This window comes from Bombina bombina, chromosome 2 (assembly GCF_027579735.1).
Source record: "Bombina bombina isolate aBomBom1 chromosome 2, aBomBom1.pri, whole genome shotgun sequence".
Lineage (NCBI taxonomy): Eukaryota > Metazoa > Chordata > Amphibia > Anura > Bombinatoridae > Bombina > Bombina bombina.
The window spans coordinates 1244364096-1244383210 of record NC_069500.1 but is presented as its reverse complement, the minus strand read 5'-3'; the positions used below and the strand labels follow the sequence as shown (position 1 = coordinate 1244383210).

The 19115-nt window shown below is 35.2% G+C and overlaps 1 protein-coding gene across 5 annotated transcripts in view; it reads right to left on the bottom strand.

The window, feature by feature from the left end:
• RBM47 (RNA binding motif protein 47) overlaps positions 1-19115 on the bottom strand; it is a 165544-nt gene that overhangs the window by 35986 nt on the left and 110443 nt on the right. For all 5 annotated transcript variants that reach the window (XM_053704033.1, XM_053704036.1, XM_053704037.1 and 2 more), the window contains one exon: positions 9603-10768. In XM_053704033.1, coding sequence (XP_053560008.1) covers positions 9603-10737 — 1135 coding nt within the window. In that variant the 5' untranslated portion in view covers positions 10738-10768. The remainder of the gene's footprint in view (positions 1-9602; positions 10769-19115) is intronic.

Sequence of the window (19115 nt, the reverse complement as noted above, 5' to 3'; positions counted from 1 at the left end):
GGCAGCCCATCGGCCACTAGCAGGGGCTGTCAATCCCCCCGATCATATCAGATCAGGATGATTTCATTCCGCCGCAGTTTAAGGAGCAGCGGTCCTACGACTGCTGCTTCATAACTTACGTCTCAGGCGAAGCTGAAACTATGGGCCTCTGAAGCAGCATCTGCTGATTTTTTAATGGAGCCCTGTGTCTCTACTGTTTCTGAGAAAAAAACGTATCAGACATTCACTTAAAAACAGTCAATTCACAGAAAGGGATAGAATATATAAAGTAGTGGGTTCTGGTTGGATCCGAGTAAAGTCACGATATAGGCATTGAGGACTCCCCCCAAAGCTGAGACTGCTAACCCATAGGCAGATGAAGGGAGAATACTGCCAGGGACCTAGTCCTCATGAATGAAGGAGACGCAAGTGGAGAAATCCCCTGAGTGATCAAACACACAGGGCTCGCTCAAGTCCCCTCCTAAAAGCAACTGGAGCTACAACATAGTAAATGTAGTTTTTCTTTATCTGGGATAATCACATAGAGTATAAGGTACCCTATCTCCTTATTTGAGGCTGCTAGTCTAACAAAGGTGACGGGAAGTTTTATTAGCAGAATACAGTACAGTATTGAATTTCTGGAAACTAGTGAGTACAAATTATTTATTTATCTACACTTTAAAATGAAGTATGTAGCTGTTATGTGCTGGTCTTTAAATTCCTATATACATAACCATGTAGGAAGCCATTAGTTGTACAAGGAAGCCATTAATAGCAGAAGACTTTCATGATTGTTCCACTAATGAGAGCTGAAAGTATAAAGCTTCTTATTGGATACTCATAATGTCATAATAAAAACTGGGCCTTAAATCACATTAAAGAGATGTAAACTTTACATGTTTTAATATCAGGTTCCGGAATCTAAGCAATATTTCATAGCGACTTAAAGGGACAGTCTAGTCCAAAATAAACTTTAATGATTCAGATAGGGCATGCCATTTTAAAAAACTTTCCAATTTACTTTTATCACCAATTTTGCTTTGTTCTCTTGGTATTCTTAGTTGAAACCTAAAGCTAGGAAGGCTCATATGATCATTTCTAAGCCCTTGAAGGCCGTCTCTTGTCACATGCTTTTTAATTTGCTTTTTACAACAGGGGAGAGCTAGTTCATGTAAACCATATAGATAACATTGTGATCACGCCAGTGGCTTGTGGCAGACAATGCACTAATTGGCTAAAATGAAAGTCAATAGATAATAAATAAAGTCATGTGATCAGGGGGCTGTCAGAAGATGCTTAGATACAAGTTAATCACAGAGGTAAAAAGTATATTATTATAACAATGTTGGTTATGCAAAACTGAGGAATGGGTAATAAAGGGATTATCTATCTTTTTAAACAACAAAAATTCTGTTGTGACTGTCCCTTTAAATTGAAAACTTCTAATTAAGATGGACTGTAACTTTTAATCTAGCCTGCAATTCTACCGGCCGCCCACTTCAAAACTCATATTTTTTTGAGCTAATGGTTTGAATTGTTCTCCAATTGGTGGTCTAGCTTAAAAAAAAAATGCCGTTCGGCTAGAGAACAGTTCAAATCGTTAGCCTACAAAAAATATGAGTTTTGAAGTGGGCGGGGTATTAGAATAACACGGCTAGATTAAAAAGTACGTTACAGCGCATATTTATTAGAAGTGATGAATTAATAAAGTCCCTGTAAAATATTGCTTAGATTTCCGACCTTCCGTCACTTTAATAGGATTACGTCAATGAAGAAAGTTTATCCTCATAAGCGATTGCAATAGAAAGTCTATATGGAAAAGAAAAGGACTTCAACAAATAACTAGTCTAATTCTTATATCTATATAATGACTTCATTTCTTTGCCAGCCTACTTTTAAAAGAAACTATTAAAGGACCAGTCAATACAGTAGATTTGCATAATCAACAAATGCATGATAAGAAGACAGTGCAATAACACTTAGGGGCCTATTTATTAAAGGTCTTGCGGACCTGACCTGACAGTGCGGATCAGGTCCGCATGACCTCGCTGAATGCAGAGAGCAATACGCTCTCCGCATTTAACATTGCACCAGCAGCTCACAAGAGCTGCTGGTGCAACGCTGCCCCCTGCAGGCCAGCAGGGAGGTGTCAATCAACCTGATCGTACTCGATCGGGTTGATTTCCGGCGATTCCTGTCCGCCTCATCAGAGCAGGCGGACAGGGTTATGGAGCAGCGGTCTTTAGACCGCTGCTTCATAACTGGCGTTTCTGGCGAGTCTGAAGACTCGCCAGAAACACGGGCCCTCAAGCTCCATTTGGAGCTTGATAAATGGGCCCCTTAGTCTGAACTTCAAATGAGTAGTAGATTTTTGTTAAATAAATTGCAAAGTTATGTCTATTTCCACTCCCCCTGTATCATGCGACAGCCATCAGCCAATCACAAATGAATATACGTATATGCTGTGAATTCTTGCACATGCTCAGTAGAAGTTGGTGACTCAAAAAGTGTAAATATCAAAAGACTATGCACATTTTGTTAATTGAAGTAAATTGGAAAGTTGTTTAAAATTGCATGCTGTATCAGAATCTTGAAGTTTAATTTTGACGTGAGTGTCCCTTTAATGGCTCCTATACTTGCCCTTGACTGAGACTTATGAAGTTAAAACCTAAATTGTTATAAGATATTTTTTTTTAATACCTAATGGACATACTGCATTGACTATTAACTCTAATATAATCCTTCTAATTGGATAATAAAGTTACTTTTTGGGAAGTTTTCCTTAAAATATGGTCTAGATACTGTCTGATCAAAAAGGAAAAAATGAATTTAGCTTTTCTCTTCCTCTGTATATTTTTTTTATAGAATAAATCAGTTATCTACAAACAATAAAGTACAATGCTTGTGCAATTCTGCCCAACTGCTCACTGGCGGCCAAGGCAGTGGCTGTCAATCACCCTGATCGGATAAGGATAATTTCAATTGTGTCGGACAGGTAAAGCAGCACTATTGTTTCAGACGAGCCTGAAATGCTGGGGCCCAAAGCTGCTTCCACAGCTTGATAAATGGGGACCAATATATCTAGTTGTCTGCTAATAACTTTCAAATTAATAGGTTTCCTCTTTGGCTGTAAGTAACACTGGTACACAGTATTAATTTGACTTCCATGACTGCCATGAGCAGTGATTTGAGACGCACATGACTGCAATTGACACTTTTTTTACCCTCCTTGACTGCCAGTAATACACATAATAGTGACTACAGAGTGTCACTTATTTCAGGACAATATTTGTAATGCATAGAGGCATAGGAGACCTTATGCATTTAGAATTGTAATAACTGGACATTTAAATGTCCAGTATTTTGTATAAATATTACTGGACAGCCTGCTAAAATACTTGACTGTCCAGTTAAATACTGGACAGTGGACACCTAGCAACCCTAGTCAATATCCTCATATAGAACATCATGGGAACTATCATTATGTGGGACCTATAAGGAGTTAAGTACAGAAGTGACAGAATGTAATTCATTACAAAATAACAAAATAGAACAGTACATTTATTTCTTTCATTCAATCATTTACACACACAAACATATATATATATATATATATATATATATATATATATACACACACATACATACAGTATATGTATATATACACATATACATATACACACCCACACACATCATTTTTTTTATTTGTTTGCTGCAATTTCTTACTCAGATACTGCTACATAATAATGCAGATATTTTTTCAATAAACGTGGCCACCCTACACATTTAGGACCAGCAAGGACAAGTAGTTACAAATAAGTAAGGTTTACTTATGAACATTATGAATTATGTCACTGATCTCTACCTACAAGTCTTTGATTAAAGCTATTGCCGAAACAAGACTGTTTCTACTCTCACTATTCCTGTTATGGACTATTAAATTTGTTGAAATAAAAGCTTTTTTTATTTACAGTGATTTCAGGATTCACTTTTTTTTGCTTTGTATCTTTACCTGGTTATTATAATAAATAAATAAATAAATAAATAAATAATGGTTATTTATTGATTTTTTTTGTTACTTCTTCTGAGAACAGAAGAACCAACTATTACATTATTAATATTTAAAGGACATTAAACACTAAACAAATGCTAGATACTATGATATATTCAAAGAAAATATTAGTCTGAGAATAACATGTAGCTGTATTTTTTTAAAGTTGCATTATGTTTAAAGGGACTTAAACTAAGTTGGGATAGAGACAAAATAATATAATATGTACTTTAATTACTTTACCTGCAAGCTCTAACTCCCCCCCACACAATTCATTTAATGGCTGTATCTATGTTTATTGTGCTTTTGGTAGAATGCAAAAGTAAATAGGGATTATCTGCTGGTGCATGCCTAGAAGCTGTGAACTCAGTTGAAATACAATGCCTGTGTCTAAACACTGATAAGAGGGGTGGAGTTAGCTGCTCCAGGCAGCTTAGTTATGTAATTAATTTAGTTTATTTTTGAAAATTATTTTAAAATACTTGCCAGCAATTTTAAAAAAAATCTTTATGCAAACTATTTTAAATTAATTAGCCCTTTTAGGATATCCACAGATCTCAGCCTGTTTTATGGCACTTTAAATAGTGACAAAACAAGTGTAAGGTTTTATTGTCTATAAAACAATGGAAGCTGCCATGTTGTAACTTAGGTTACCTTCTCTGCTGTGGCCAATTAGGAACAGTTATAAATAGGTCACTAGAGTATGCAGCCAATGGCTGTGTGGAATATTACAGTGTTCTGCACTTCCATTTCTAACAGAAACTGAAAAGCTCATAATTTCTGAATGGAATTACAGGAAAAGGGGACAAAATAAATAATGAAAGCATATTGCAGAATTGAATTTATATACACCAGTGGTCTCAAAATACAGAAAAGATAGTTTCATGTGGCCCTCCCTTGTTAAATAGGTAAACCATTACTTTAAGCTGTCATTTTTTCTAAGAGGTATAACTAGTTGATATTCTATATAGGCACTCACAAGACAAATATAAAGACAAAGCATCAAGTGTAGACTCCTACCACACACTGTGTTGGGTAAATGTCACTATTTTACGTTGCTATACAGTTCCAAGATAATCACTTTACTTGGTACTCACAAGATAAACATACAACTGTGTATGTCTATTGTGGGCTACAACTCCCACTTTTCAGTACTACTTGGATACATGTCACTTCCATTTCCTAGTATATCCAGTTTCGGAGCACTTACTCAGTTCAAGCGGCCCCCATGGGAGAAGAACACTTGGCCAGTGGCCCCCCAGATACTTTGAGTTTGATACCCCTGATATATATGATTTAGCATTTTATATTAATGTCTCAAAGTGTTTAATGTCCCTTTAAGGAACAATGTCATTCATATGAAAGTGAATTCATATGAAATTCAAATTTAAACAATGACAAGTTTTAACTCTTTCGATTTAAGCTAATATGCTAGTATCAGCTGGGATCATCCTTTTGATGTTCATTAGTCTATGGGTATGTCCATTAGCAGGAAGTACCTAGCAGTCAACGCCCATTCACAGGAGTGACTATGAGAAAATGATAAGTAGGAATTTTATAACTGAAGCAGCTGCAGCTGCCAATTTAATTTAAAAACATTTTACCTAAAAATGTTCCCATGAATATTCTTTGATTAAAGGGATGTTTATGAAGGGGGATACAGATGATGATCACTACATTGCATGCTTTCTTCTACAGCAGCTAAAATTATACATTTGACCAGCAAATATTGAATATGATTGAGATGAACAAAATACATTTACAAGGAAAAACTTAAAATCTGCAAAAAAAAGTATTAACCCCTTAACGACCAAATACGTACAGGGTACATCCTACAAAAAGTGTCACCTAATGACCAAGGACGTACCCTGTACGTCCTCAGGGGTTTCAAGGTATTGCAGTGATGCCTCGATATTGAGGCATCATTGCAATATTTTTTTTAACCCACTGATGCAGAGAGAGTCACTCTGTGGCCCTCTCTGCATCGGGCAGCGAGGGTGCCGAACGTTGGTCGGTGGGAGCCATAGCAGGGAGGTGAGTCGATGGCCCATCGCCGGTGCAAGTCCTGGATCCTGTTACCAAGGGTCTGTGAGCATGCAATGGGGTGGGGGGCGGGGCTTGGGAGCGCACGCACAGTCATCAATCTTAAGCCGAAGGAGGGAGAGGGGAAAGGGAAAGGGAGAGGGAAAAAATTGTTTGGAAAGGTATCCTGGAGGGGTGTAGTGTATTGAGGGGGGTAAGCTACACTACAGAAAATAGGGTGTTTATATTTTTTTTAGAAAAAAAAGGCAAATTTGTTAGTTAACTGGGTACTGCCAGACAGCTGCCAGTACCTAAGGTGGGCAATAGGTCGAGAGGGGAGGCTTAGAGAGCTGTTGTGGGGGATCAGGGAGGTTGGGGGGTAATGGGGGATCCTACACTTCATATAAAATATATAAAAAAAACACCTTTATTTTTATACTGGCAGACTTTCTGCCAGTACTTAAGATGGCGGTGACAATTGTGAGGTGGGGGAAGGAAGAGAGATGTTTGAGGGGGGTCAGGGAGGGATCAGATAGTGGGATGTGTCAGGTGGGAGGCTGATCTCTACAGTAAAGCTAAAATTAACCCTACAAGCTACCTAATTATTAACCTCTTAACTGCTGGGCATACTACAAGTGTGGTTGGCAGCGACATTTAGTGGCCTTCTAATTACCAAAAAGCAATGCCAAAGTCATATATGTCTGCTATTTCTGAACAAAGGGGATCCCAGATAAGCATTTACAACCATGTGTGCCATAATTGCACAAGCTGTTTGGAAATAATTTCAGTGAGAAACCTAAAGTTAGTGAAAAATTTACAGGGACAGTATAATATAAAATAGTTTTTCCTTTAATGTGTTTCCAAATACTTTTTTTTTTACCAGCTGCAGAGTGTAAAATGTATGAGATTTGCTTTTTTAAGGCTTATTTGTGTGTGTGAATTAGCTGATTTTGTGTTTTGAAGCCAAAACCTAATAAAATGGGTTGAGCTTGTAGGTATAATCAGATCTCATTACTTTATCACATTGTGTAAATATACCTACCTCTTTATCTTATATCTGTCCATAAACCAATCCAATACTTGGAGAGAACAATGGAAAATTAACATTTTATTACATTATCTTTTCTATAACCCACTAGGACTGTAATTTCTTCTACTGGCTGTGTTAACAAAGCTTGGCCTCGAGGCCAAAAACTTTCAGGATGGGTGGGGATACCACATGCTAAATAAACTAATTCAAATGTTAATATAAGGTTAATGGAAATACTTGTAAACAATTTAATACACTCCAGCAGGTAAAGTGGATCATTGGGAACAAATTGAAGGGGAGACATTTTTTGAGTAAACTGTCCCTTTAACAATTTTTTTTATTTGCTCGCATTTGGCAGTGAAATGGAGGCATTAAATATACCAAAATTGGCCTCGATCAATACTTAGAGTTGTCTACTACACTAAAGCTAAAATGAACCATACAAGCTACGTAATAAACCCCTTCACTGCTGGGCACAATACAAGTGTGGTGTGTAGCGGCATTTAGCGGCCTTCTAATTACCAAAAAGTAATGCCAAAGCTATAAATGTTTGCTATTTCTGAACAAAGGGGATCCCAGAGAAGCATTCACAACCATCTGTGCCATAATTGCACAAGCTGTTTGTAAATAATTTCAGTGAGAAACTTAAAGTTTGTGAAAAAGTTTGTGAAAAAAATTGACAATTTTTTTGATTTGATCACATTTGACGGTGAAATGGTAGCATGAAATATACCAAAATGGGCCTAGATTAATACTTTGGGCTGTCTACTAAAAAGAAATATATAATGTGAAGGGTTACTCAGGGATTCCTGACAGATATCAATGTTACAATGTAACTATCACTAATTTTGAAAAAAAAAAGGTTTGGAAATAGCAAAGTGCTACTTGCACTTATGGCCCTATAACTTGCAAAAAAAATCATATTTTATAAACAAAATTTATAGTAAATTATAAGATATGATGAAAATAATGGTATCTTTAGAAAGTCCATTTAATGGCGAGAATAACGGTATATAATATGTGTGGGTACAGTAAATGAGTAAGAGGAAAATTACAGCTAAACACAAACACCGCAGAAATGTAAAAATAGCCCTGGTCCCAAACGGTAAGAAAATTAAAAAGTGCTGTGGTCACTAAGGGGTTAAAGGGACATGAACACAATGTTTTCTTTCTTTCATGATTTAGAGAGAGAATACAATTCTGAACAACTTTCCAGTTAACTTCTATTATCTAATTTGTTTCATTCTCTTGGTATCCTTTGTTGAAAAACATGCCTAGGTAGGCTCAGGAGCTGCTGATTGGTGGCTGCAGTGCACATATATGCCTCATGTTATTGGTTCACCCATGTGCTTTGCTGTTTCTTCAACAAAGTATACCAAGAGAATAAGGCAAAATAGATAATAGAAGTAAATAGGAATGTTGTTTAAAATTGTATTCTCTATATAAATCATGAAAGAAAAAAATGTGGGTTTCATGTCCCTTTAATACAGATGATCTAATATGTTTTAGTCATTTCTTAGACAGAACAAAATACATTTAAAAGAAAAAATCTTAAAATCTGCATAAAATAATTAATAGGAGCCCATATATCTAAGCAAATTTCTATTAGGTGTTAAACTCATTAAGAATATTTAGCTTCACCAAAATAGGTTTCATTAGACTCCACTAGCAAATAGGCGAACTTAATCACGCAACTTAATCAACATATACACAAAGTGTTATAAAGGGAGTTAAACTATATCTAAGATTAGCAGCTATAGCTCCCATATACTCATACACTAAAGAAAGACATCTGAGGGATGTAGACAATACACTGTTGAAAGTTGTGACCCAGGAGACCATTTCTAATTATTCATTATGACAATAGTTGACATGAGTGACATTCAAACGATTGCTATGTTTAATTTGGTCTTTTCTGACCACCAATTCTTATTTTACTTCATATATTTGATTTTTCTGATTTATATTTTCTTCTATATTATTGTACCGCATTATTATATTACCAATAACGCTATTTAAAACCAAAAAAAAAAAAGAAAAAAAGAACGATAAGGCAAGGGATGTATTGAACTGCATTCATTGCTGTCATTACTGGAATCAAATGGGTTAAAACACATTTCACATGGAATTTAAAGTCAATTTAAAGAAGATTTGCTGATTATTTTCTTTTTTAATTTGAAGGCTGAAAGCAAGGACAGGTGTAGAGTTTGAAAAAAATTATGTATACAGTGAAAATGCAACTACTTTAAATACATAATTATATACTACTTATAACTGTTTACTTTGTATAAAGTCATATTCTGTTACAAGTAAATTATGCTTGAGTATTTTACAGTGTCTGAGGATTATATTAAATGTTTACCTTTGGCTAAAAATATATTAACAAGGATAGTAAATATAATCATACATTTAAAGTAGCTTATTATGTTAGAAGAACATATGTAATCTTACTTCTTGCCCAGTCCCCCAAGATAAACAAGAATATAAATTGTTTACTGATAATAAAAAAAATTAACCAACCTTTGACAAAATAATCTCTGTTCGGACCAATGAGGGCATTATATGGGTATCCATAATATGCTAGGGTGTATGGATCACAAGAGTAAACATAATTTGGTTGGGCCACTTCGGTGGTTGTAGTGGTGGCAGGTGCCCCTCCTTTAGCAGCTTTCTGGTAACGAGTGTACTGTTCTTTATCAACAGGCTTGGCCAGAGTGACTTCTATGCAGGATCCCTCAAGTTCAGTGCCATTGAGGTTCCTCATGGACTGAACGGCATCATCTCGGGTGGCAAAATGCACGAAAGCATAATCACGTATTTTTTTAACCCGTTCAACACATCCAGGATTAAACTGGCCAAAGATCTTTTTGATTGCATCCTCAGATGTTTCAATCATTAGGTTTCTGACATAAAGAATTTTAACAGTCTCCATCACATCTTCATCAACATCAATCTCTGGTTCTGCCCAATCAACTGCAATTTGATGACCCCACAGTTGGATTCTTCCTGGCATTAGCTTTCTTCGTGCCATGGCAGCAGCTCTGTGGCTTTCATACTCTACAAAGGCAAAGCCTCGATTTTTCATCTTATCAGCAGCACTTGCATAGACAATAACATCAAGAACCCCTTCAGTCACTTTAGAAATTTCTTCCAATATCTCTTCTCTTTTCTTCATCTTTGGGATCCCTCCAATAAATAACCGACAGTTATCTACACTGCAGCAAACACCTAAGAGTCTCCCAGGCCGAATTTCATAATTGTTCAGCTCCCTTACAGCCCTCTTAGCCTCATGCTTGTGGGTGTACATCACAAAGGCATATCCACGATTCTTACCATCAAAGTCCATCATCAGGCGCATTTCATAGATCCTTCCAGCATTTTCAAAGGCAGGGACTAGTTCATCCTCATAAACGTCACGGGGTATTTTGCCCACAAAAACTTCACAACCACGTGGAGGGTGAAGGCCTTCCCAGCCTGGTGGTGGACCTCCATACTTTCTCTGACCATTTTCTTGGACCATAGTATAACCAGTACGCTCCATTAGTGCTAGCAGTGCTGCTTCATTTGGTGCTCCAGAAACTCCCTCAGGAACATTTGATGTGGACATGTTTGAGGAATTGTTACTCATCATATCATTTGAATCTTCTGCTGTCATTATGCTAAAGTCATTCAATGCTTGCAGATATCTATTGATAAAATAAAAGTAAGCAAATATTTAAAATTAATGTGATTACCAAGAAACAATAGAAAAATACACAATAATAAAAATGACAAAATATAAAACTTATCTCACTGTGCATTTAATACTTTACTATATAAACAGGAGGGGAGAGATTAATCATTTAAAGACAGTTAAAATTAAAATAAAAAGGAAGTAGAAACAGCGGTAATACTAAGAAGCGAAACTTAATCATGCAACAACTTGCAAATAAAGTACATTGCTGGTTGTTAAGGGTTTTCCTGTCTGTATTAGCGTGGGTCTCACCGCCAGCAGCAAGACTGCGGTATTATAGCCACCCTGCTGCAGGCGCCCGGAAAGAGCGCGGTCTCATCACCGGCGGCAAAACCGTGCTATTGAAAAAAACAAGCCCCACAGAAAGATCAGCGATGTACAGTGTACATCGCTGGTCATTAAGGGATTAATATTTAAATGTATAAAATCTCTCTCACAGTTGCAGTGTAGATATATAGACCACTATTAATGAAATGTAAGCAGTTTAATTACTGACTACCCTCTATATTATAGCTATATTATATACACAGGTAGCTAAATTAAAGTTGTGTTTTTGTGATAGATACACAACTCACAAACACTCATATTGCACACATATTTATTTGGAGCGGTATTAACATTAAATAGAAAACTGAATTTCATAATTAATTGGATTATACAACGTAACCCTCAGTATGTATATACTGAGAGATTTGTATATGTGCTAATAAAACAGCATTCCATTAGACAATTCTGTATGCAAATTAGATCACTTCAGAATGATGTATGTGATTTTCTTGTTTGCCTTTTCATAGCTTAGGCATTCGGCTTCATATAGATTAAGACTAATTCATGGAGTAACTATACTGTTGGGAAAAAGTGACCTGTTTGATCATTTAAACCTGTTTGGCAACTATAACCATATACATTCTTTCTCCCAACAGTATTCCCTATAAACCAGATGAGAATTAATTACAGTGTTTGGATTATGTAAAAAGCAAATTGGCGTTTTAAAAAAATGAGATTAAGAGAGGTTACACCCTTAACAGGTGTTTTCACCCCTCATTTCCATTAAATGTCTCATGCTGTGAAAGGGATGCCCTTCAATCTTCCTGATCTACATACCTGCACAAACAGAAGGAAGAAAAGAGAAGTGACTGGCCATTGACAGACAAGTTGTACCAGTTTGAGGGCATAATTACTCTTTTGTTTGTTTAACCAAACATATGGTTACCATGGTATGGACCAGATCAGAGTGCCAACTCAAAAGTAACTCACAGCTTTTTTATAAACATTAATAAATTACTTTATCCTGCTACAGAAATAACAAACAAAAATACTAAAGTTTAAATAATGATTATAGGCAATAATTGGTTTTGTACAGTAATATTTAAAAGGACATACAAATGTTAAAATAAAACTCTCTAATGTGTTTCTAAGCCTAAATTAAATATGTGCATAGCCACCAATCAGCAGCTAAATCTCAGTAGTGCATTGCTGTTTCTGAGCCTACCTAGTTATGCTCATCAACAAAAGATACCAAAAAAATGAAGCCAATTTGATAATAGAAGTAAATTGCATGTTCTGTCTAAATCAATACATTATAGTTTTAGCTTCATAGAACTATATTTTAACGTTGTGTATATACACACATACTATATCCATACAACACACATATTTAAAGGTGCATACGTGGGAATTAGGGTTTCTAAAGTGTTCATTTGTTATATTAATATTTTTTGAAAAATATAATATTCCTAAATGCAGACCATTTGGCCCCCATTTATGAAGCTGTATAAGCGGCTTTTGGGCCTTTTTTATGCAACCAAATGTTAAAGGGACAGTTTACTCAAAAATTTTCTCCCCTTTAATTTGTTCCCAATGATCCACTTTACCTGCTGGAGTGTATTAAATTGTTTACAAGTAGCTCCTTTCCCCTTATATTGGCATTTGAAATTGTTAATTTAGCATGTGGTATCCCCACCTATTCTGAAAGTTTGTGGCCGCGCGTACCAGCTATAGATAAGCTTTGTAAACACAGCCAGCAGAAGAAATTACACTCCCAGTGTGATAAAGCATAGATAAGGTAATACAATTTTGATTTTCCATTGTTCTCTCAAAGTATTGGTGATTGTTTTAAGGACAGATATAAGATAAAGAAGCAGGTATATGTGCACAATGTGATACAGTAATGAGATCTGATTATACCTACAAGCTCAACCTATTTTATTAGGCTGTGGCTTCAAAACACAAAATCCGAGCTTTAATATACAGAAATAAACCTTAAAAAGCTAATTTTCATACATTTTTTACTCTGCAGTTGGTAAAAAAAGCAATTGTAAACACATTAAGGGAAAAACTATTTTACAGTATACTGTCCCTTTAAGAAGCACCAGCCATACAACGGCTGCATCTTAACGGCAGTTTGCAGATGTCAGACAACCTGGATTTGTTCATTCAGAATTACTGACAAGCTCATGCAAACTTAAGTTCTGGTAGCGAACCTAGCAAACCCCAAAGGCACAGGGACAGGTTTTCTCTGTGAAAATCATGTCCGCACACAGAATAATAAATCCAGGCCTATATCCTTTATCAGTCCGGTTATATAGCCATCATTTTAACACAATACAATAGAAGAAAAAAGTTAATAAGTGATTAAAAAGTTATCTGTCAGAGAAAAGCAGCAGAGGGAAGAAACGAAAACATTCAGAGGAAAGGGGAGACAGGAAGAAAAGAGAGACAAAGAGAGAGAAAAAGACGAAAAATAAGAAGGTTTATGTATAATTTAAAGGGACACTCAGGTTAAATTAAATTTTCATGATTCAGATACAGCATGTAATTTTAAACAACTTTCCAATTTACTTCAATTAAAAAAAATGTGCACAGTCTTTTATATTTACAATTTTTGAGTCACCAGATCCTACTGAGCATGTGCAAGAATTCACAGACTATACGTATATGCATTTGTGATTGGCTGATTGCTATCACATGGTACAAGGGGAGTGGAAATATACATAACTTTGAAATTTGTTATAAAAAAATCTACTACTTATTTGAAGTTCAGACTAAGTGCTATTGCATTGTCTTGTTATCTTGCATTTGTTGATTATGCAAATCTAATGTGTTGACTGGTCCTTTAACATAGCAAGACATTTTGGCACCTGTAACATTACCTTTATTAAACATACAGTAAATCTATTTTATATTGTGTTTAAAGGGACAGTCTAGTCAAAATTAAACTTTCATGATTCAAATTGGGCATGCAATTTTAAGCAACTTTCGAATTTACTTTTATCATCAAATTTGCTTTGCTCTCTTGCTATTCTATGTGGAAAGCTAAACCTAGGTAGACTCATTTGCTAATTTCTAAGCCGTTGAACTGCCTCTAATCTCAGTGGATTTTGACAGTTTTTGACCATTAGACACTGCTAGTTCATGTGTGTCATATAGATAACATTGTGCTCACCCCTGTAGAGTCAGCACTGATTAGCTAAAATACATGTCTGTCAAAAGAACTGAGATAAGGGTGCAGTCTGCAGAGGCTTAGCAATAAGGTAATCACAGAGGTAAAAAGTATATTAATATAACCGTGTTGGTTATGAAAAACTGGGGAATGGATAATAAAGGGATTATCTATCTGTTTAAAATATAAAAATACTGGGGTAGACTTTCCCTTTAATACATGTTGGTTATTATATTTTAACGAAAGACCCTAGCCAGTGAAGTTTGATAGTTTGCTATAACTTTGGAAAAAATATGCAAAAAAAGACTAGAAATTAATTATTACCTAAACATACAAATATTTATGTATACAATAGTATTTATTTTATATGTATACTGTATTTTCAAGCAAAAAAGATATTGTCTTCACTAAAAATATATATTTTAAACTCTTCTATTGTATTTTTAATTGAATTTCCAGACAATAAACAAGGCACAGCCTTATGTATCTACTTACTTACAGATACTAGTTAGGCAGTGACTTTTTTAATTTTTATTTAATATTATTTTTTTGTTAAAGTTACAGTGACACTTCATTTTTGCACATATGCATAGTACATATCAGTAAATACATTTTCAAAAGGGCTGTATACAAAATAATGCAGAAGTATTTAAACTAAACATTTGCATTATTTTGAGTCTAAGGACACGCTTGTATCTTCTCTGCTAAGGTCAGTTAGGGACAGATTAATATGAGCTACTACAGTGATCAAACAATCACTGTGTAGAATGTCTTCCATTTGAATTATAGTTATTTAATACCCATACTTGAGGGGATAAATGTATGTATACAGTATATGTCCGTGTCTGTGTGCATGTATAATATATATATATATATATATATATATATATATATTCATTAAAACGCAAGCAGTGAACTTGCCTAGATGTGCTAATTTTCTATGCAAAAATTTGTATTGATTATATATATATATATATATGTGTGTGTGTGTGTGTAAATATGTGTGTGTGTGTATGTATACAGTATATGTGTGTGTCTGCGCATGTGTGTGTGTATATATATATATATGTGTGTGTGTCTGTGTGCATGTGTATATATATATATATATATATATATATATATGTGTGTGTGTGTGTGTATGTGCGTGTGTTTGTATGTACACAACATATGTACACAACATATGTGTGTGTATGTTTGTGTGTGTGTATATATATATATATATATATATATATATATATATTTAAATTCAAATTTAAACAAGAATTGTGTTTTGTTTAGTTTTTTTAAATAACATTAAAAAATTATTCTTGTTAAGAATACATTGAAGCTTTTTTGTTATGTTTTAGTGACTTGTAATTTTCCTCTTTGCATGCATGTATTTATTCACCTTCTCTTTACTAAAGAAACCTTAGGTTGCTTTTAAAGTTACTTATTAATCTTAGGTACCAATGACTGACTTGTACAGATCATGCATTTAACTGGCAGCTGATTACATGAAGGGTGCTGGGTGGAATCCAAACTCTGTATCTGTATTTTTCTGTCATATCTGCAGAATAGAACTGCAAAGAGCAGTAATTTGTGCCTGACCTCTGATCCATGACGTTTGTATAACCCTTTTATTGAGATTGTGAAATAAGCATTTACAACAAGTGTTAAAAAATAAAGATTATGAACATTCATTTACCTCTGTACAGGGTTAATACTGTAAACATGTTTAAATGTTTAACTAGCACTGGGGCTGAGCAGAAAGATCTTTGCTCTCTAAATGGTTTCGCCAATTTTATAACTTATCGTGCAAAGACGCGGATATAAGGGTGCAGCAACATTTGGCAATCCATAATTGTGATTTAATGAGACTGTAGCAGTAATAGTGTGTGTGACTCTGTTAGCCCTTGTCAGGCAAATGGCAAATCTATATTTAAAACAAAACTGACGTGTCAAAGTTTTTATTAATTAAATCAGAAAGGTTGTAAAATAAACTAATAAAAGTTATTTAATCTTTAAAGGGACATTTTAACAAATTAATAAAATGATCTGAAACATTACTATTGTATGAAAGATCATTGCAAAATGCAAGCAGTAGGTCGATCAGGAGATGCATATGTGCTTACCAACACCTCACCATCTGTGACCTGCACAGAATCATTGCACAGATTAAATACATAGTTACCAACAGGCATTCATGTAATAACTAAATGATTGAAAATATTAAGTTATTATATTATAATGTTAAATTTATCAAAAGCTAACAGTGTGTCTAAATCTAAAATAAACAATATTTTGTACCCAAACTAAACAATTATCATTAGCAGGTAATTCACTTTCTCCTAAATGAATTTAGATTTTCTCACTTATGCACCGATGCCAACCAGCTATATGGGCTTTACCATCAGTGGTAGCATAGATTTGCAGCTATTTTCACAAGATATGAAAAGTTAATATGTGGACTATAAAGTGAGCAATAAAATATCATCAAAGGTTACAGAATCTAGATAGAGATCAGATGCAGCCTTGGGCTTTGAATCTAACAATGTTAATGACTCACATTTAAATTCTGTGCATTGTTTAGCCATAAAATCAAAGAGGAAATCTAAGTGCCAGGGAATCTATGTATAGCTGTTATATTAAATAAACATGAAAGTCAAAATTAAACTTTAGTGGCTGAGAAAGAGCAAGTCATTTTGAGAGGCTTCATTTTACTTCTGCTGTCAAATATATTTAGCACTATTGGTATTGTTTGTTGGTAAACATACCTAGGTAAGCTCAGGAGCAGCAATGCATTATGGGGAGCTAGCTGGTGATTGGTGACTACACAAATATGTCTCTTCTTATTGGCTCAACAGTTTAGCTATGTCCCCAGTAGTGCACTGCTGATCTGGCGCTCACTTTAAGTGTTCTCTATTTAAAGGGACTGTACACTGTAACATTGTTTTCCCCTTAATATGTTCCCAATAACTTGCTATACCAGCTACAGAGTATAAATGTATGAGAAATTGCTCCATAATGGTTCTTTTTTGTAAATTAAATATCTGCAGGTTTGCTATTTGAAACCACAACCCATGGAATTAAGGTAGAAAAAATCCTATTGGCTGATTGGAGCAGCCAATAGGATTGAACTTCAATCCTATTTGCTGATTGCATCAGCCAATAGGATTATTTCTACCTTAATTCCGATTGGCTGATAGAATTCTATGCCAGCTCAATCCTATTGGCTGATTGGATCAGCTAATAGGATTGAACTTCAATCCTATTTGCTGATTGCATCAGCCAATAGGATTTTTTCTACCTTAATTCCGATTGCCTGATAGAATTCTATCAGCCAATCGGAATTGAAGGGATGCCATCTTGGATGACATCATTTAAAGGAACCTTCATTCAGTCGTCGGCCGTGGAAAGAAGAGGATGCTCCTCGTCGGATGTCTTGAAGATGGACCCGCTCCGCGCCGGATGGATGAAGATAGAAGATGCCGTCTGGATGAAACACTTCTGCCCGGTTCGATGAAGACTTCTCCCAGCTTCGTTGAGGACTTCGGCCCGGTTGGGTGAAGACGTCTCCCGGTAAGGTAATCTTCAGGGGGTTAGTGTTAGTTTTTTTTAAGGGGGTATTGGGTGGGTTTTAGAGTAGTGTTGGTTGTGTGGTTGGTGGGTTTTAATGTTGGGGGCGGAATTATAATTTTTTTTCAGGTAAAAGAGCTGATTACTTTGTGGCAATGAACTGCAAAAGACCCTTTTAAGGGCTATTTGTAATTTAGTGTAGGGTAGGACTTTTTTTTATTTTGGAGGGGCTTTTTTTATTTTGTTAGGGGGATTAGATTAGGTGTAATTAGTTTAAAAATCTTGTAATTTCTTTATTATTTTCTGTAATTTAGTGTTTTTTGTTTTTTTTGTACTTTAGATAATTTTATTTAATTGTTATTAATTGTATTTAATTTATGTAATTCATTTGATTGTAGTGTAGTATTAGGTGTAATTGTAACTTAGGTTAGGTTTTATTTTACAGGTAAACTTGTCTTTATTTTAACTAGGTAGTTATTAAATAGTTAAATAACTATTTAATAACTATTGTACCTAGTTAAAATAAAAACAAAGTTGCCTGTAAAATAAAAATAAACCCTAAGCTAGCTACAATGTAACTATTAGTTATATTGTAGCTAGCTTAGGGTTTATTTTACAGGTAAGTATATAGTTTTAAATAGGAATAATTTAGTTAATTGTAGTAATTTTATTTAGATTTATTTAAATTATATTTAAGTTAGGGGGTATTAGGGTTAGACTTAGGTTTAGGGGTTAATAACTTTATTATTGTGGCGGCGACGTTGGGGACGGCAGATTAGGGGTTTAAAAATGTAGGTAGGTGGCGGCGATGTTAGGGCCGGCAGATTAGGGGTTAATAATATTTAAATAGTGTTTGCGGTGCGGGAGTGCAGCGGTTTAGGGGTTAATATATTTATTATAGTGGCGGCGATGTCCGGTTCGGCAGATTAGGGGTAAAAATATTTATTTTAGTGTTTGCGATGTGGGGGGGGCCTCGGTTTAGGAGTTAATAGGTTGTTTATGGGTGTTAGTGTACTTTTTAGCACTTTAGTTAAGAGTTTTATGCTACGGCATTGCAGTGTAAAACTCTTAACTACTGACTTTTAAATGCGGCACTAGGCTTGACAGGAGAGGGTTTACCGCTCACTTTTGGTCAGACTCGTAATACCGGCGCTATGCAAGTCCCATTGAAAATATAGGATACGCAATTGACGTAAATGGATTTGCGGTATTTCCGAGTCTGGCCAAAAAAGTGAGCGGTACCTGCAAGACTCGTAATACCAGCGGGCGTTAAAAAGCAGCATTGGGACCGGCCAACGCTGCT